The sequence below is a fragment of the Amphimedon queenslandica genome, unplaced genomic scaffold, assembly GCF_000090795.2.
Source record: "Amphimedon queenslandica unplaced genomic scaffold, v1.1 AMPQUscaffold_13332, whole genome shotgun sequence".
NCBI classification, from domain to species: Eukaryota; Metazoa; Porifera; class Demospongiae; order Haplosclerida; family Niphatidae; genus Amphimedon; species Amphimedon queenslandica.
In genome coordinates, this window is record NW_003546432.1 from 97,955 (window position 1) to 119,666 (window position 21,712).

General features: G+C 33.5%; 1 protein-coding gene and 1 pseudogene across 1 annotated transcript; both read right to left on the reverse strand.

The window, feature by feature from the left end:
• Positions 1–541: 541 nt before the first annotated feature.
• On the reverse strand, positions 542–11,296 carry LOC100640755 (DNA topoisomerase 1-like; annotated as a pseudogene).
• Positions 11,297–12,040: 744 nt separating this feature from the next.
• LOC100640882 (DNA topoisomerase I, mitochondrial-like) lies at positions 12,041–21,286 on the reverse strand. Its single transcript, XM_011406555.2, has 15 exons — positions 21,108–21,286; positions 19,526–19,866; positions 19,414–19,474; positions 18,904–19,025; positions 17,954–18,328; positions 17,391–17,471; positions 16,704–16,819; positions 16,280–16,392; positions 16,126–16,214; positions 15,722–15,802; positions 14,736–14,850; positions 14,318–14,445; positions 13,233–13,327; positions 13,098–13,176; positions 12,041–12,372 (listed from the first exon to the last, which is right to left on the reverse strand). Exons 1-15 carry the CDS (start codon positions 21,211–21,213, stop codon positions 12,199–12,201), a joined length of 2,076 nt encoding a protein of 691 aa, XP_011404857.2. The 5' UTR covers positions 21,214–21,286; the 3' UTR covers positions 12,041–12,198.
• Between the last annotated feature and the right edge of the window lie 426 nt (positions 21,287–21,712).

Genomic DNA, 21,712 nt, shown 5'->3' on the forward strand with positions numbered 1-21,712 from the left:
GATTGTTTGTTATGAGTACCGGTACTTCTTAAATGACCATAACTAAAAAATTTTTAGTCGGAATCAGCTCAAACTTTCTACACAGCATAAGGACATCAATATGTATTATAAAATGTAATGAAAATTGAATGTGATTTCTGAGCCGTTTTTTTTGGAAAAACCACAGGGCATTTTACAGAAATTGGCTCGTTTTTTAAAATGGCCATAACTCAAAAACTTTTAGTCAGAATTAGCTCAAACTTTCTACAAAATATAAAAAGTAGTACATACACATACATGTAAGTTACGTGCATGTATGGATGTACATAATTATTTCACTAAACAAGAATTATGATGAATTTTATGTTGAAGTTGCACACAAATACTTAAAACTTATTCTATACCCTCAGCACTATAGCTACATGTAGAAGTAAATGTACACATACATGTACAGGATCACCTATAGTTATCGGCCCCCAGAAAATAGTGGGTGGGTGCGTCAGGAAATGACGTCACATGATTGGAAAAGATGGCGACTGAAAAGAAGCAGTACTAGGGACTACTAACCCCAACCCTAAAACAATAGCTAACTAGGGACACCTAAGCTAATTCAAAGCATTGCGTGAGTCATTTCCTGCACGCCCACCCACTATTTCCTGGGGCCAATAACTTTAGGAGATCCCATGTACATGTATTCTTATAATTAAACAAAGTACAGTGCATTACCTTATCAGTGGCTTGTATTTCAAGTTTCTTAAGTTGTTCCTCTAGCTTTGGAAGCTGTTTCACTTTACTCTCTAGTTTCCTGAAGATTACAGAGATGCACAGAGTTAGTGGGTGGAGTTAGAACGTGTCTCTTACTTCTGCAGTTTAGAGTCTGAAGTTCCTTTCAATTCTTTCTTCATTTTCTTTATTTCTTTTTTAGCATCAAGAATGGCTTCCTCTTTAGCTGTTATCTGATATCAATAAACAGATCACGTAACATGTACATGTAGTATGAACATATGGTTACATTATTAGTAAAAATGCATACGTGAATATGTTCCAGTCAATCCAATCCATTAAGTATATTGTTAAAATAAAGTCATAAACAATACATCAAGTATCATTGTAATGTACTGTACAAGCATGCAATGTTTCTGGATTGATAATCTAAACAGGTATACAATTGGCTCAAATGCAATGTACACAACAACACTCTTTAGGGCCAATTGGCTCAAAAATTCACAAAAACGATTAGAGTGCTAATTTTGCTATTTATAAATCGAAGCAATTTAGCACAAAATATGAGCAACTTTGAGCCAAAAGGTCCAAAACCATACAAACCCTTGACAATACTAAGTACATGTACATGTATGTGTCATTTATATGCTATATATGGTAAGTACATGTATCTTTGCCTGGAGGTTACTCATTTGTGTATCAAAAGTCTTTGGAGCTGTTCTCTGATGGTTGCAGAGTACAGCCACAGCACGATTAGCTCTGTTGTATGATAATATCTTCTCATTAACAGTATCATCCTCTAATGGAATATAAATTAAAAGAAAGTAAATAAAGAAAATTCAACAATAAAAAAATATGTGTACATGTACATGTACATGCTTAAATCAGTACTGAAGTGAAAATATTTTGAACAAGATCTACTGTATGAAATTGACACACTTGTACGTGTACTGTACAGGTTTTCAGTTTACTATACTATTAAAAGAAGGCTTTAATGTTTTAAGTAACAATTACAACATTTTGGGTAACATCAACTATTATGTACATGTACTGTACATGTACATGTATGTATAATATATTATACATGTACATGTACAGTACCTTTAGTTAGTTCCTCATATGTAGTCAATGTACTGTATAGCGGGTAGTTTTGCAGAGGAAATTTTTTTTAATTTTGATGATTGGCGGGTTTCACATGTAATGGATATCAAAATGCTAGATTCACCAAAATTTATCCCCTACAAAAATCACCCACTATACAGTATGTTTACATGTACATGTACACATACTTGAACTTTGTTGTAATATCTAATGGAATCCTTTCCAAGGAAGTCAAACTCCACCATATCACTTTTACCATCCAACTCCTCATGTAACTCTATATAAATATAACAATCAATAACCGCCCACTCACTAGCTGTGACATTAATTAGAATAACTCACTGATGTGTTCAACCCTCAAGGAGCAGCAACCGACAGTGTCGGCCGCCTCGTCAGCATCTTTCTCATTCCCAGCCCCCAGAGCCAGTTTATGAAATACAGAGCAACCGCCCTATAATGGGTAATGAATAACATATACATATACATGTACATGTACATGTACAGTGTAATCAAAATAGAAAAATCATGATACTACATGTACATGTACAGAAAATGTGAAGATATAATAAAAATACAAATTATGGGTACATGTACATCTGGCGTCATTCCAAACCACAAAACTTGCTACATGGCTATTATGTGTACATGTAATAACATGTAATGTGCAATGTATGTACATGTACATGTAATGAATAACGCATAATCTGTAACAAAACATAATCTGTAACATAATCTGTAACGTATAATCGCCCAGACCACGCATAATCTGTAACGCATGTACTGTACATCTATACTGAATAACATAATAATGTAATGTACAATGTATATGACTATATGTACATGTATAATGTAATCAAAATAGAAAAATCATGACACATGTACATGTACAGAATCCAAATTTTTATCTAAATCAGCACAAAATTTCTTTCTACATTATGCATCAGAAAATATTATTAAAATTGAGAATTCTCTACTTGTGTACATGTATATCTGAAAAGGCAAGGGCATCAAATATATGTACATGTACATGCCTACCTCAAACTACATGTATACTTATGTACATGTTGCTACATGTAAAATACACGTACTCATGTAAACTAATAATAATGTTACCTTTGTCTTACAGCAGTTTCCCTGCTCTTCAAGTCGGACTCATAGTTGCGTCTTATCTCCTCAATACGTCCTTTGAGACGTTTCACTGTCTCGTATTTAGCTAAATCCTTCTCTCCCTATATTGATAATACATGTACACATACATTAAATTGCAAGTACATGTACATTAAATTTTAATTACAAACAAAGCAGTGCTTCAATTGAATTGGCTCAATTCCTACAATACCATTAGCCAAATTTACTTCATACAATAAGAGAAAGCTAGCCATTCCCAGGAAAAAAATCTTACTAAGATCTTGAATAATCTGATCAGATGAGATAAGGTGAGATAAGGTGAGATAAGAGTTAAGAACAACCTTATAAGATCTTATTTGGATTTAGTCTGATTGATCTTAGCTATCATATACAGGCATAGTCTTACTTAAGATCTTACAAGAATTATCTTACAATATCACTGATAAGATTTACAGGCCGGATCTTACTTAAGATCTTACAAGAATTATCTTACAATATCACTGATAAGATTTACAGGCCGGATCTTACTTAAGATCTTACATGAATTATTTTACAATATCCCAGATAAGATTTACAGGCCGGATCTTACTTAAGATCTTACATGAATTATCTTACAATATCACTGATAAAATTTACAGGTCGGATCTTACTTAAGATCTTACATGAATTATCTTATAATATCACTGATAAGATTTACAGGCCGGATCTTACTTAAGATTTTACATGAATTATCTTACAATATCCCTGATAAGATTTACAGGCCGGATCTTACTTAAGATCTTACATGAATTATCTTACAATATCACTGATAAGATTTATAGGCCGGATCTTACATAAGATCTTACATGAATTATCTTACAATATCCCTGATAAGATTTACAGGCCGGATCTTACTTAAGATCTTACATGAATTATCTTATAATATCCCTGATACGATTTACAGGCCGGATCTTACTTAAGATTTTACATGAATTATCTTACAATATCACTGATAAGATTTATAGGCCGGATCTTACTTAAGATCTTACATGAATTATCTTACAATATCACTGATAAGATTTATAGGCTGAATCTTACTTAAGATCTTACATGAATTATCTTACAATATCACTGATAAGATTTACAGGTCGGATCTTACTTAAGATCTTACATGAATTATCTTACAATATCACTGATAAGATTTTTAGGCTGAATCTTACTTAAGATCTTACATGAATTATCTTACAATATCACTGATAAGATTTTTAGGCTGAATCTTACTTAAGATCTTACATGAATTATCTTACAATATCACTGATAAGATTTACAGGTCGGATCTTACTTAAGATCTTACATGAACTATCTTACAATATCACTGATAAGATTTACAGGCCGGATCTTACTTAAGATCTTACAAGAATTATCTTACAATATCACTGATAAGATTTACAGGCCGGATCTTACTTAAGATCTTACATGAATTATTTTACAATATCCCAGATAAGATTTACAGGCCGGATCTTACTTAAGATCTTACATGAATTATCTTACAATATCACTGATAAAATTTACAGGTCGGATCTTACTTAAGATCTTACATGAATTATCTTATAATATCACTGATAAGATTTACAGGCCGGATCTTACTTAAGATTTTACATGAATTATCTTACAATATCCCTGATAAGATTTACAGGCCAGATCTTACTTAAGATCTTACATGAATTATCTTATAATATCCCTGATACGATTTACAGGCCGGATCTTACTTAAGATTTTACATGAATTATCTTACAATATCACTGATAAGATTTATAGGCCGGATCTTACTTAAGATCTTACATGAATTATCTTACAATATCACTGATAAGATTTATAGGCTGAATCTTACTTAAGATCTTACATGAATTATCTTACAATATCACTGATAAGATTTATAGGCTGAATCTTACTTAAGATCTTACATGAATTATCTTACAATATCACTGATAAGATTTACAGGTCGGATCTTACTTAAGATCTTACATGAATTATCTTACAATATCACTGATAAGATTTTTAGGCTGAATCTTACTTAAGATCTTACATGAATTATCTTACAATATCACTGATAAGATTTTTAGGCTGAATCTTACTTAAGATCTTACATGAATTATCTTACAATATCACTGATAAGATTTACAGGTCGGATCTTACTTAAGATCTTACATGAATTATCTTACAATATCACTGATAAGATTTTTAGGCTGAATCTTACTTAAGATCTTACATGAACTATCTTACAATATCACTGATAAGATTTACAGGCCCGATCTTATTTAAGATCTTACATGAATTATCTTAACACATCACATCATAATAAGTCATGCAAGATCTTGAAAGATCTTACAAGTCGCATGACGTCACAGGAAGTAGTTGACAACCCACGATAGCCTTTACAAAAGTATGAGCATATAAAGAAAGCCAACTTCTAACAACATTGAAGTTAATTAAGTCACCATATTATCACACAACATTATAGTATGCATTAATGCATTGTAAGATCTTGATCAGATCAGTCATTTTAATTATAAGGGATGTGACAAAATCCCATTTAATAAATCATAACTAAACTCTTTAAGATCTTGAAAGATCATACAAGATTTATACCTGATCTTAACTGATAATATAAGATTTAGTTCCTGATCTTGAAAGACTATGCAAGATTTAGTTCTTAATCTTGACTGATAAGTCAAGATAATGTAAGATTTATTGCCTGATCTTGAAAGATCATGCAAGATTTAGTTCCTGATCTTGACTGATAATGTAAGATTTAATTCATGATCTTGAAAGACTATGCAAGATTGAGTTCTTAATCTTGACTGATAAGTCAAGATAATGTAAGATTTATTGCCTGATCTTGAAAGATCATACAAGATTTATACCTGATCTTGACTGATAATGTAAGATTTAATTCCTGATCTTGAAAGGCTATGCAAGATTGAGTTCTTAATCTTGACTGATAAGTCAAGATAATGTAAGATTTATTGCCTGATCTTGAAAGATCATACAAGATTTATACCTGATCTTGACTGATAATATAAGATTTATTGCCTGATCTTGAAAGATCATACAAGATTTAGTTCCTGATCTTGACTGATAATGTAAGATTTAATTCCTGATCTTGAAAGACTATGCAAGATTGAGTTCTTAATCTTGACTGATAAGTCAAGATAATGTAAGATTTATTGCCTGATCTTTAAAGATCATACAAGATTTAGTTCCTGATCTTGACTGATAATGTAAGATTTAATTCCTGATCTTGACAGACTATGCAAGATTGAGTTCTTAATCTTGACTGATAAGTCAAAATAATATAAGATTTATTGCCTGATCTTGAAAGATCATACAAGATTTAGTTCCTGATCTTGACTGATAATGTAAGATTTAATTCCTGATCTTGACAGACTATGCAAGATTGAGTTCTTAATCTTGACTGATAAGTCAAAATAATGTAAGATTTATTGCCTGATCTTGAAAGATCATACAAGATTTAGTTCCTGATCTTGACTGATAATGTAAGATTTAGTTCCTGATCTTGATTGATAGCATAAGATTAATCGTCTGATCATGTCTGATCATGGAAGATTTATCATAAGATCTTGACAAGATTTATCATAAGATCTTGGCAAGAATTTGGAACTTCTTGTCTAATAATCTGGCAAGAACAGGCATGATTAATCATGCATGATCATTTTAAGGTTTCATAAGATCTTAAGTAAGATCTTACGTAAGATTTTTTCCCTGGGATTAATTAAACTTGGAGCAAAACAGTCATTGACACACAAAATGAGAGCAAATTTGATGCAAATAAATCAAATTCCACAATAATGTTGTACCGGTAAACCAACATGCATCAATTACTACATGTATAGATGCATAGATTACAAGTACAGTACAAGTATCGATCATAATATTGTGTATAGTATTATTATTACACTCACCTTTAGTCTTGATGTTGGGTTGAGCATAACATATTTGATCTGGCCTTGAATGTTCTCAGTCCATGAAGCTAACCATGTGACCTTTAAAAAGGAGAGAAAGAGAGAGCTACTCAATGCAGTAATATTTTTTACATATATACCGTCCATGTACAAAATGTTTAAGCAGAGCAGATTAATGCCTCAAAAATTTGCTAAAATTTAAAAATGCTCATAACTCAAAAAATTAAGTCAGAATAAGGACATCAATATGTATCAGTGGGTTATGGGTAACCATAATGTGTACTATAATATGCATCATTATGGGTTATTAAACCAAAACTATGAATAATTTATAACAGGTTTATAAATTGATTTCTGGTCCATAACCAATCCTGGTTACGTTAGTCTATTATATTCCTAGCCTAATGCAAAGGGTCTATTACTATTGGCAATGCAGAACGTTTTTATAGTTTTCCCATTCATTTTGATGGGAAAGGTTTCCGGACCGGGTGTCTTCCTTTAGTTTTTGTTGTGGGCAAGTCTGGTTTAGACTTTAGATAGTGAGTTTTTACCTCAGTTTTTTTGTGAGGATGAGGGTTTCTTTGTCGAAGTCGGTGTTTTGGTTGAAGGAGTTTTCTTGGGAGTTGTGGCCTTCTTGTCTGTAAATATACATGCACATGTATAATATTAATAAGACGCAAAATGTACAAATTGCACATGATGTATATCTATAGATAAAACATTGTATATCTATATATAATACATTGCATAAATTACATAACTATAGACTTGGGCCAAAGTCTATGGTTTTGCAACCAAACAAAGACCTTGTGTATGATAGAAAGTTTGATACCCTGCCAATGTTTTTTTCCAAAAAATAGCTCCAAAACATGCATCCCTAACTTTTATTACATTTTCTGATACATATTGATGTCCTTAGTGCTGTGTAGAAAGTTTGAACTAATTCCAATTAAAACTTTTTGAGTTATGCCCATTTATAAAAATGCTCTTAAGAAACAATTCTCAACATCTGAAACTGATTCGAATCATTGTCTTCATCTTTATTCCATTCTCATCATAGTAATGGGAACCACTGACATAAATTACATTATTAATCAGATGAACTATATTTATTCAAGGCTTGGGCTTTCTATACAGCATATGCATAATCTTAGCTCTTGTTCCATGGTCTTATTGCTGGTGGGACTGAAGAATCAACAGAGTATCTGTTTCTTATGTGGTATAGGCTAGAGTTGGTAGATGACAATAGTATTTGCAGTGCACCTAAGGATGTTACATCCACAAATGAACTTGTAAGGTTAATTTTAAGCAGCAAAAAATAAAATGCAAGTAATCACAAAAATGATTATAATTAATAATATATAATTGTACTATATCTAATTTTTGCATCGTCTAATTTGACAAATGATCACTTTTTATCTGTCAAGTCCTCTATTCCTGAATCTAAAGTTAAAGTAGAAGGAAAAGTTCTCATGCTACTAATATCTGATAAAGTATAATGTCCACTGGATACTGTTCCTTGAGATACAAATGAGAAAACACTAATAGCATCATCTTCCTTGAAGTTTCCTTTTTTAAAATAACTATTAATCAACATCCTTGTTTCAATAGTCTTGGCAAATGATAGGGCAGTGTTGCCTTTATTAGATTTAATAGTTGGATCAGCTTTCCAGTCTAATAGTAACTTAACTAGTCCATAATATCCTCTAGATCTAGCAATGGCAATCATTAAAGCAGTAACACCATCTTTGGATTGAACATTAGGATCAACTTCTTCCTTCAGCAACAGTTCAACTATTTGAGTGTGACCATTTAGACAAGCCAACATTAAAGCATTTCGACCATCATTCATTTGAACATTAGGATTAACGTGTTCTTTCAGCAACAGTTCAACTATTTCAATGTGGCCATTTAGACAAGCCAACATAAAAGCATTCCAACCATTCTTATTTTGAACATTAGGATCAACTTGTTCCTTCAGCAAAAGTTCAACTACTTGAGTGTGACCAATTTTACAAGCCAACATAAAAGCATTCCAACCATTTTTATTTTGAACATTAGGATCAACTTGTTCCTTTAGCAACAGTTCAACTATTTGAGTATGACCATTTAGACAAGCCAACATTAAAGCATTTTGACCATCATTCATTTGAACATTAGGATCAACGTGTTCTTTCAGCAACAGTTCAACTATATCAATGTGGCCATTTAGACAAGCCAACATTAAAGCATTCCAACCATTTTTACTTTGCACATTAGGATCAATTTGTTCCTTCAGCAACAGTTCAACTGTTTGAGTGTGACCATTTTTACAAGCCAACATGAGAGCATTCGCTCCATCATTTATTCTAACATTGGGATCAACTCGTTCCTTCAGCAACAGTTCAACTACTTGAGTGTGACCATTTTGACAAGCCAACATGAAACCGTTTCCTCCATCTTGCTTTTGAACATTAGGATCAACTTTTTCCATCAGCAACAGTTCAACTACTTGAGTGTGACCATTTTGACAAGCCAACATAAAAGCATTCACTCCATCATGTTTTTGAACATTAGGATCAACTTGTTCTTTCAGCAACAGTTCAACTATTTGAACGTGACCATTTTGACAAGCTAACATAAAAGCATTCCCTCCATTTTGTTTTTGAACATTAGGATCAACTTGTTCTTTTAGCAACAGTTCAACTATTTGAGTATGACCATTTTGACAAGCCAACATAAGAGCATTCCAACCACCTTTCTCTTGAACATTAGGATCAACTCGAACCTTCAGCAACAGTTCAACTATTTGAGTGTGACCATTTTGACATGCCATCATTATAGCATTCACTCCATCATCTTGTTGATATTTATAATCAACTCCTTTACTAATCAATAGCTCAACAACCTCATAGTTACCACAAAAACTAGCAATCATTACAGCATTTGATCCTTTTGGTAACTTCAGGTGAGGATTAGCATTAGCTTGTAGTAACATGTGAATGATTGAAACATGATTATGTTTACTTGCTATCATTAGTGCAGTCCATCCTTCATTGTCCTGAATGTTAACATTAGCTCCAGCAGACAATAAATCGTGTACAATGTCCTGATCTCCTCTTTCACAAGCTAACATTAGTGCTGTCTTGCCTTCTTCATTAGTATGATCAATATTAACAGTTTCTAGTTGAAGAAGAAACTCTACTGCTTCATTATTACCAGCTGTGACTGCCACAAGGCGAGCTAGTTCAAAGGTGAAGCTCTTATTCTCATCTTCTTGAAGGACAGGATGATCATTAATGTATAAACTAAATATACCAATGAGACACATAAACTGTAACTTTCCTTGAGTATATTCTATTAGACTATCAGCTGTAATGTCAAGAATAGGTAACTTGATGATAACAGATCCTTCCTCAATTGTGATACATTTCATTATTGACTGTCTAAGTTCTTTTGGTAGAAGTCTTCCAATGAGAATATATAGTCCGTTAATTGTAACTTCATTCCAAGGATTTTGTAGTTCAATGCATATCAATGACATATTCTCCAAACATCGTCTATTAGGTCCATACACTTTCCGTAGCTTTTGTTTGAGTTCAGTGATTGGTGTTGATAAACGAAATACCTTAGCTTTTAATGAATAAACCTTCAGTTCATCAAGTAGATCTTTCTCATCACTTATAAACTCATTACACATAGCAACTATCAGACTACAGTCAATGAAGTCGTAATTATAATAGATCTTTCTAAAAATATCATCTAGATCATTATCTAGTGTACCATGTGCCCAGTGAAGGTAACACTCAACCCAATTTGATATTTCAAAGGAAAATCTAGAATTTTGCTCTACCTTTTTGTAAAAAGCTGATTTCACTTTTTTCATAATGTGAGAAAATTTTGCTTGTAATTTATCCAAAGAATCTTGAACTGCTTGATCATCTTTTGCAAAGAATATTATTTCAGTGCCACCTATAAGCAATAATGCATAAACAAGTGATAGTTATTTATTAATTCATTGCTTACTATCAGAGTATGACGTTCTTGGTGATAATAATGACATTGTAGAAGGCTCAGCATTACTGTATATGTGACCTTTAATATCTTGAGCTAGTTTATTCTGATTGAGTGTAGTCAGTGAATCAATAACATCTCTCCATGTTGCTATAGGGTTGACTGACAACCATTTTGAGTATAATGCTAACTTTCTGTCTTCAACTTTTACTTGTTCTTGTTCAATTTTTGAAATATCATGCTCTTTCATTCCACCTAAACATAAACCAAATTGTTTCCACTCAACAAGTGGTTCAAGCCATTGAGTTAGCAATGAAATATCAGGTCGATCATCAATTGTAGGGCCAGGATTGAGTTCAATATCTCCTGATAAGAGGAGGAGCATACATAGACAAACAATCAAATTGAGATCATTGTAAATCAGGTTAGAACTGCTGCCTTCAGGTAAGACTACTGACTGGAGGTAATTTGTATCAGTAACAGTAACACGAGTAGTACATTGTACTTGGTAACAGTTACCTAATAATAAAATACCACTAAATATACAAGTACAAAGTGGCAATTGTTGTTTACCTGTTGGAGGAATCATCAAGATGTGTCTTAATAAAGAGAGAGAGTGAAAGAGGAGGAGGAGTAAAGCAATAAGAGACAGAGCTGCTGACAGTTTAGATGTCTTCTCTCCTGATGTAGTACTGCCTGACTTGCTGTCTACTGCAGCTTTGAATGAGTGAGAGTGGCGGCCATTAGCTGGTCTACTGGAGGCAGCTTGACAGTAGCTCCACAGTCCAATACTTGCTCTCCATTGAGAGACATCAATCATCTTGTAAGACAGTTAAGAAATAATATATAGTGCTTGTAAAACAGAGGAATGCGCCTTGCCCCTGATGAGTGAACAGAACACCACAGTCACACTCTCCTTATAAGGACATTGGTAAAGAATGCATATACTACTCTAAAAAACAACAGATGGCTCCAAAAAATTCTTGTGTAAACATAAATTTGTATGTACCAAATGTAGGAGTAATCCAAACCTAGATATGTTTCTTAGATCAAAAAAGCACATTTAACTGATAGACTCCTCCAGGGAATTGTATAATGATACATATATAGCACTTAGCAGTAAGACCATTGCTTAATGGTTCACACAAAAAGAATGAATTTTTAAGAAAAATAAATAAACCAAAACAATTACACAAAATTAATGAAAACAGAATCACTCCTATAGTACAGCAAAGGACTCATGTCTACAGTAGGCATTAGGAGACAGAAAAGAACCAATAATAATAATACTTATTATTATTATTCATTATTCTTAGAACACAAAAGTCTCATCAGCCATTTCAATAGCCCAAGCAAATTTCTCTCTCTGAGTTCTGTTGTACACCTTCTCAATAGGGACACCCCACTTCTTACACCAACTGACACTGATCCTTGGATCAAGATAGTTCAGTTTAGATGTGCCTAACGCTATCTCCTTATTCTCCTCCTATACAAGCAGAAGGAAATAGTAACATATTATCAATAAAGTAAATGTTAACATAGTTATGTGCAGCAGTTAACTTGTTATGAGCATTTTTAACGACCTGGGGGCGTAGCCCCCAGGGCCAGGTCGTTCCTATAATTGATTTCACCATCGCGCTATATATATATATATATATATATATATTTGTATGTCCACACTTACATTTCTTCTATACACGTTGTATTGGAGAAATAACAAGCCTTAGCAACCACCCGCCCACGCTCCTTTACGGGGTGGGTGTGGCCACGGCAAACAAAATGGCGGCTTACACATGGGACAAAGTTAAGAGCTTTCTAACAGCAAGAGAGCATAGAGATACTGTCTAAAGACTTCTCTAGAAGCATTATAAGGTAGAGAAAACCTCTATAAGTCTTAATAATGACAAAGTTATACTTGCAAGGTGGTGAAATCAATTATAGGAATATTTTTTACACTGTTACGCTTGTTTAAATGGCCATAACTCAAAAATTTTCAGTTGGAATCAGCTCAAACTTTCTACAAAACATGAACAAGTAGTACATACACAAAATTTAGTTATGTACATAATTTTTAATAAAATAATAAAAATTATGATAAATTTTATTTATGTTGAAGTTGCACACAAATATTAAAACTATTCTACACCCTCAGCACTAACTAAAATTAAATGTACATGTATTCTCATAATTACACAAAGTACAGTGCATTACCTTATCAGTGGCTTGTATTTCAAGTTTCTTTAGTTGTTCCTCTAGCTTTGGAAGCTGTTTCACTTTACTCTCTAGTTTCCTGAAGATTACAGAGATGCACAGAGTTAGTGGGTGGAGTTAGAACGTGTCTCTTACTTCTGCAGTTTAGAGTCTGAAGTTCCTTTCAATTCTTTCTTCATTTTCTTTATTTCTTTTTTAGCATCAAGAATGGCTTCCTCTTTAGCTGTTATCTGATATCAATAAACAGACCATGTAACATAATACATACAGTAGGAACATGATTACATGTACATTATTACTAAAATGAATACATGAATGTGTTCCAATCAATCTATTGAGTATATTGTTAAAATTAAGTCATGTACGGTACATCAAGTACATGTACATGTACTGTATAGCTCAAATGCAATGCAGGGTTTCATAGAGAGGGGGGGGGTGGCACTGGGATTTCCCCCCCCCCCAAAAAAAATTCTGTATGAAAGCCTACTCAATGAATCCATTAAAATTATTACAAATATATATTGTACATGTATGCAGAAGCCAGCACAGTTCCTACGTGTACATTATGTGTACATTCTAGAGATGTACCAATAATCGGTTGGCATATCGGATATCGGCTTATCGGCCTGCTTTTTATAGTATCGGTTATCGGTTTCTTTGCATGCATCTTGCAGATATAGCAACACATGGTCATATGCATGAGAATAAAGGGTTAATTAATTAATTTTAAGACATTATGAGCTAGAAAAAATGTCGAAATGATTCTATAGCTGGGACTACTTAAAAATTAGTCAAGATAGTAAATTAGGAAGTGTATAAATCACATTGTACATGCATAAATCTGTGCCTAAAAGGTAGAAAGGAAAATATTGGATCGGTATTGGCCAGTATTGGCTATGTTAATATCGGCATATCAGAATATTGGCTAAAACCCATATCGGTACATCTTTAGTACATTCCTACAATGTACAGTTAGTACATTGCATGAAAGCCTGTAATGTACACAACAACACTCTTTAGGGCCAATTGGCTCAAAAATTCACAAAAATGATTAGAGTGCTAATTTTGCTATTTTTGTTATAAATCAAAGCAATTTGGCACAAAATATGAGCAACTTTGAGCCAAAAGGCCCAAAACCATACAAACCCTTGACAATACTAAGTACATGTACATGTATGTGTCATTTATATGCTACATGTATATATGGTAAGTACATGTACCTTTGCCTGTAGGTTACTCATTTGTGTATCAAAAGTCTTTGGAGCTGTTCTCTGATGGTTACAGAGTACAGCCACAGCACGATTAGCTCTGTTGTATGATAATATCTTCTCATTTACAGTATCATCCTCTAATGAAACAACAAGAGAAAGTAAATAAAGAAAATTCATACCATAAAAAAATATACGTACATGTACATGTACAATGTACATGTATACTTAAATCAGTGCTGAAGTAAAAATTTTTTCAGCAAAATCTACTGTATTTAAATATACTTATACATGTACTGTACAGGTTTTCAGTTTACTATTATTATCAAAAGAAGGCTTGAATGTTTTAAGTAACAATTAAAACATTTTGGGTAACATCAACTAGTACGTACATGTACATGTAACTATACATGTACATGTACATATGTACCTTTAGTTAGTTCTTCTAGTTGTTCCTGCAGTGTTATTGATGCATTGTAAGTCCTGAACACTTTAGCAGTGAGCCCTTCCATCAGCTCCGACAAGTGTTTGTTCAGTAAAGCAGTCTATGGGATGGGCATTATTTAGAAACACATTATTATTAATATTATTGGGGCGAGCATGAGCGAGACCCACACTAATCTGTCTAGGTCTATTTGCGTTACGTCTTGTTTATGAACGGAAGAATACGAAAACTAAATTAGTATACTATTATTGATAAATTTGGACCACGTGGGCAAAATTAATCTAGAGGGTGTGGTCACAAAGAGCAAGATGGCGGAAATTTTAACGTGACAAACTCAGATTGAGTTTCTAATAGTTGAAAAGAGAGAGGGGCTGTCTAAACCATCTCTAAAGGCTGAAGAACTTAAAAGCAGTTTGATCTAAGACTCCACTAGATTAGTCCTCTCATTGACAGAATTAAAATTGTGAGAGAAACTTGATTAGAGTTTCAAGTAGCTTGTCACCGGCTTTTTCTCAAAGCATTAGGACAGTTCATTCTTGTCACTTTTATTAGGTCATTTTGGTCAGTGGTGTTAAATAGTGGGTTTGCTCTGTTCAGACCCCGCCGGACTATGAGGATGGGGTCTGAATATGCATGCACGTTAAGAGCTGGATTGATTTTATTTCAGTAGTTTTATTTCAAAAAGATGTTAATTGATGGAAGCTTGATTAAAAGTTTAGCTTGGCACATTTTTTTCAAAGTGACAGGATAGTTCATTCTTGTCTCTTTTACTGGGTTATTTTGGTTGTGTTAACTGGTGTGTTTGCTCTGTTCAGACCCCGGCCATGAGGCCGGGGTCTGAATATGCATGCAGGCTAAGAGCTGGATTTATTATAATTTTAATCTTCTTATCAAACAATGTGAATTGATGGCTCGCCCCCTCAATGTTTACATTCACCTAGTTATTGTTGTTGTTGTTGTTATTAACTCACTGATAGTCTATCAAAAAGGTCGTCTCCTGTTTCTTTCCCTTTCATGAAAATGTGAAGATTCTTAAATACCTGATGAGTTACCTAAAAGAGGAGGAGGAAGATTAGATATACATGTACATGTACATGTACAAAGAGGATGCAATTAAGGATTTGTGTATGCACTCCAATAAAAATAATAGCCAAATATTAATAACACATACATGTACATCTACATGTACATGTACATATGTAGTCAATGTACTGTATAGCGGGTAATTTTGCAGGGGAAAAATTTCAAAAATTGGCGGGTTTTACATGTAATATGGCGAATGACTATCAAAATGCTATATTCACCAAAATTTATCGCCTCCAAAAATTACCCACTAATACAGTACATGTATGTGTACATGTACATGTCCACATACTTGAACTTCGTTGTAATATCTAATTGAATCTTTTCCAAGGAAGTCAAACACCACCATATCACTTTTACCGTTCAACTCTTCATGTAACTCTATATAAATATAACAATCAATAACCGCCCACTCACTAGCTGTGACATTAATTAGAATAACTCACTGATGTGCTCAACTCTCAAGGAGCAGCAACCAACAGTGTCTGCCGCCTCGTCAGCATCTTTCTCATTCCCAGCCCTCAGAGCCAGTTTATCAATGAAATACAGAGCAACTGCCCTATAATGGGTAATGTACATGTGTATGTACAATGTATAAAGAATAACGTACTATAATGTGTAATACATGTACATGTATAGAAAAATCATACTACATGTACAGGTACAGAGTCCAAATTTTATCAAAAAGAGCTCAAAGTTTCTACACAACATACATGTAAGTATAAGTACATAAAAAATGATAAAAATAAAAAATTCTCTACTTGTGTACATCTGAAAAGGCAAGGGCATCTAATACATGTACATGTATATTGTAAACTATACTTACATGTACACATGTACGGTACCCATGTAGACTAATAATAATGTTACCTTTGTCTTACAGCAGTTTCCCTGCTCTTCAAGTCGGACTCATAGTTGCGCCTTATCTCCTCAATACGTCCTTTGAGACGTCTCGCTGTCTCATATTTAGCTAAATCCTTCTCTCCCTAAAATAATACATAAAAGTATGTACATGTACACATACACGTACATTAAATTACATGCACATTAAATTTTAATTACAAACAAAGTATAGGCCAAATCAATTGAATTCCTATAAGTTATTGGGCCAGTTTCTCAATACATTTAGGAAAAGCTAGTGATTAAACAACGCTAGCAATTTTGCTAAACCCTTCTCTCCCTATCAATAATACATACATGTACACACGTACATGTACATATGTACATTAAATTGCATGTACATGTACATTAAATTTTAATTAGAAACAAAGCAGTGCTTTAATAATTGAATTGGCTCAATTCCTGCAGTACCATTAGGCCAATTTACTCAATACAATAAGAAAAGCTAGCCATTAATTGAACTTGGAGCAAAATAGTCATTGACACACAAAATGTGAACGAATTTGATATAAATAAGTCAAATTCCACAAAAACCTTGTAACGGTAAACCAACATGCATTAATTACTACATAATTAATTATAGATGCATACATTACATGTACATGTACAGTACAGGTATTAATCATGTGATGTTAATATTCTGTATAGTATGCTTACCTTTAGTCTTGAGGTTGGGTTGAGCATAACATATTTGATCTGGCTTTGAATGTTCTCAGTCCATGAAGCCAACCATGTGACCTTTAATAGGAGAGAAAGAGAGAGAGCTACTCAATGCAATGATATTTTTTACATACAGTGTACATGTAAATGTACGTACAAATTTGCTAACTTTTAAAAATGCTCATAACTCAAAAAAAATTTAAGTCGGAATTAGCTCAAACTTTCTATACTGCATAAGGACATCAATATGTATCTGAAAATGTAATAAAAATTTGGGGTGATTTTGGAGCCATTTTTCTGAAAAACCCATGGGCTATAGCCTTGGGTAATTTTCGAAAATTGGCCATTTAAAAAAACTGGCCGTAACTTGAACAATTGAAGTTGGAATCAGCTCAAACTTGCTACACATCAAAGGACATCAATATGTATCTGAAAATGTAATAAAAATTTAGGGTGATGTCGGAGCCATTTTCAGAAAAAAATGGATGTTACACACCAGAACCATACAAACATGAACATGTAAATTTATACATGTATTCTACCCTTTCCTTCTCCCTCACCTTGTTATCATGCTGGACACTCTTCCACTTGTGTCCTTCAGGTGCAGGAGGCACTGGTGCCTTCTTACCAATATTAATAGTAACATCCTCCGGCTGTACCCTCCTCTTAATCTTCCCTTGCTTAGGATGGTCCCCTCTACCACGAAACAGGCCCGGTGGTTCGGTTTTAAAATTCCCTATCTTCTCCTTGTGACCATCCATAATTGCCCAACCGTATTCTTCTGTGATGGCGTCATTGGCTTCTTTTATTTTCTTCTTCTCTTCTTTTGTCATTTGTTTCTTTTCCTCTGATTTCCTTAGGAAGTACTCGTGGATCTCTTTGAAGTTGCACCTTGTGAAGTCTTTAATGGTAGCAGCCTCTTCTGAGGTCATCTCCTTTTGAATAGAGAGAGAGAAAAGTAGAAACAAAAAATGAATTTTTAGGCTAATTTTGATAAAATTGGATTTCTATTTGTGAAGTTAATTGCTCAAAATTTGGTCAAAAACCAATTTAAATCATGTACTATGTACATGTACTATATTTTTAGGCTCATGAAGCATGCTGTTTAGCTCAAAAAAGAGAAAGGGAGAGAGAGATACCGTATAGCACAAAAATTTGGAGGGACAAAAATTTGGCGAATTTGGCGAATAGAGTTTCATTCGCCAAAATAAAAACCGCCATTTTGAGCCTTTATACGCATGCTCAATGGCACGTGGCCACTAATTCGCCAAATTAAAATCCGCCAATAACCAAAATTTAGCAATTCGCCAAATTTTACTCCCTCCAAAATTTCCGGCTATACGGTACATGTACATGTACTTCATTGTGCAGGTACAGGTACATACAAGATTATACATGTACATGTATATTTACATATACATGTAAGTACATGTATAATTACATGTTCAGTACTGACTACATGTACAATGTACATGCAATACTCAGTATCTTATAATTGATGTTTTCTTACTTTTCTCCAATCAGCAAAGAAGTTATTACAAAAGACGTCCTTTGACGTATAATCATGATCCAACATTTTAGCAAAAAATGTAGCAGCTTCTTCAGCTGCTTCTGATAACTTCATCGGCTTACCTAATGGAGAGAGAGAGAACAGGGTTTATATAAAATATACAATAATGAATTACAAATACACATGCATGTACATTACCATTATACTCTGGACGTAAACATCATCCGCATGATAAACAGATAATTAATACATGTACATGTAAATAACATGCATTAATACATGGTCTCATGTTACTATCATGTGCAAAAACAGCATTTACATGTAACCATGCAATGTGAACAATAATTTATTTTAAAAATATTACACAGTAAAGTTTTATATAGTATTTTATATAGTAATACATGTACATGTATGTTTATACATTGTACATGTATAGCAACAATATCGTACATGTAAATCTACATGTACATGTACATGTACATGTAGTACATGTAAGTACATTTTCCTTACCATTATAATAAAACTTTACATCAGACGGTAACCTTTCATAAGGAGGAGCAAAATAAGGACCCTACATAATACAACACAATAAACCACACCCATAACCACGCCTACTAATTACCTTATGCTCCAGCGTCAACCACTTCACTCCTTCAGGGTGTGGCTCCTCGTCCCACCACCTCCAAACCTCCCTCTCCTCCTCTTTCTTCTTCCCTTTGACTGGGGTACCTCCCACGTCCTTCCCAGGAGTGCCAGAACCTTTTTTAGAATCGCTCGTCTTTTTAGCGGGTGTGGCCTTTTTGGCAGAGGAGGGTGTGGTCTTTTTAAGGGTCGGGTCTTTTTTTATTTTTGTCGTGGGCGTGTCTGGTTTGGAGACTGAGTTTTTGCGTGAGGATGAGGGTTTCTTTGTCGAAGTCGGTGTTTTTGTTGAAGGAGTTTTCTTGGGAGTTGAAGCCTTCTTCTCTATAAATGCACATGTACATGTACATGTAAATATTAATATGACACAAAATGTACAAATTACTTTGTATACAATTACATGTAAAAAACATAAAATACAAAGCCCATGGTTTCTTCAAAAAATGGCTTCAAAATCACCCCAAATTTTTATTTCATTTTCTGATACATATTGATGTCCTTATGCTGTAAAGAAAGTTTGAGCTGATTCCGACTTCAATTTTTCGAGTTATGGCTGTTTTTAAAATGACCAATTTTTGAAAATACCCAAGGCTATAGCCCATGGTTTTTTTGGAAAAACGGCTCCAAAATCACCCCAAATTTTTATTACATTTTTTGATACATATTAATGTCCTTATGCTATGTAGAAAGTTTGAGCTGATTCCGACTTCAATTTTTCAAGTTACGGCCATTTAAAAAATGACAAAATTTTGAAAAATACCCAAGGCTATAGCCCATGATTTTTTGGAAAAATGGCTCCAAAATCACCCCAAATTTTTATTACATTTTCTGATACATATTGATGCCCTTATGTTATGTAGAAAGTTTGAGCTGATTCCAACTTCAGTTTTTCGAGATATGGCCATTTTTAAAAATGGCCAATTTTTGAAAAATACCTAAGGCTTATAGCCCCACAATGAACTTTCTAAGATGTCAGTACTCATTCTCCATCATACGGTCAGCACTACGATGTCTGAGGGGATCACGGTCGAAGGTTCGCTTTGTAAACTCAGTTGATTTCTCGAGGGCCATGGCTGATGCCCACTTTAATTTTTAATTAATTATTTTATTTATAACTTTCTCAACATTTCCTGTATATTATTAATTCCTTTTTGTTTATTTCTCTTCTCTTGTTTTCTTTTAATAAAAATATTTTAAGGGCTCAGTTCCCTTTTTAATAGGCTTATAGCCCATGGTTTTTTTTTGGAAAAATGGCTCCGAAATCACCCCAAATTTTTATTATATTTTCTGATACATAATGATGTCCTTATGCTGTATAAAAAGTTTGAGCTGATTCCGACCTCAATTTTTCGAGTTATGACCATTTTAAAAAATGGCCAATTTGTGAAAAATACCCAAGGCTATAAGCCCATGGTTTTTTTAAATGGCTTCAAAATCACCCCAAATTTTTATTACATTTTCTGATACATATTGATGTTCTAATGCTGTATAAAAAGTTTCTGATTCTGACTAGAACTTTTTGAATAATGACCATTTAAAAGATGCTCTTAACAAACAATTCTCACCGTCTGAAACTGATTTCTTTGGTTTCTTAGCAACTGGTTTAAAGTCATCATCATCATCATCAGGACTGCCTCCTGACCCCTCCCAATCATTGTCTTCATCTTTCATTCCATTCTCATCATCACCATCATCAGACACTGGAGACTTCTTCCTCTTAACCTGTAACACAAGTACAACAAAAAAGGTAAAAAATTTAAGGGAATAAGGACATCCTGAGATATTTTAAAAACATATAAACATGTAAATATACAGTACACCTATATGAGTTAATAATTGCATGACAGCTAAATGTAGTACACTATACAACATATTCTACGCCGTGATGAAGCAGGGGGTATAGGCACAGTAGAACACTCTCCTCTAATTATTATCTACTCTTGACAACATGTAGTATATAGTATTTACGTACATGTACATATACTTCTTATTATGGGCCATAATAAGGTCTAGCTACATGTACATGTACATGTACACATGTAAGAATGAAGCTATAGTGGTCTCTACATGTGAATACTGTACATATACACATTTTCATGCATGTACATGTACAAGTATTATATTTTATATTATTAATGAATATTGTATAATACATGTGTTATATTAATAA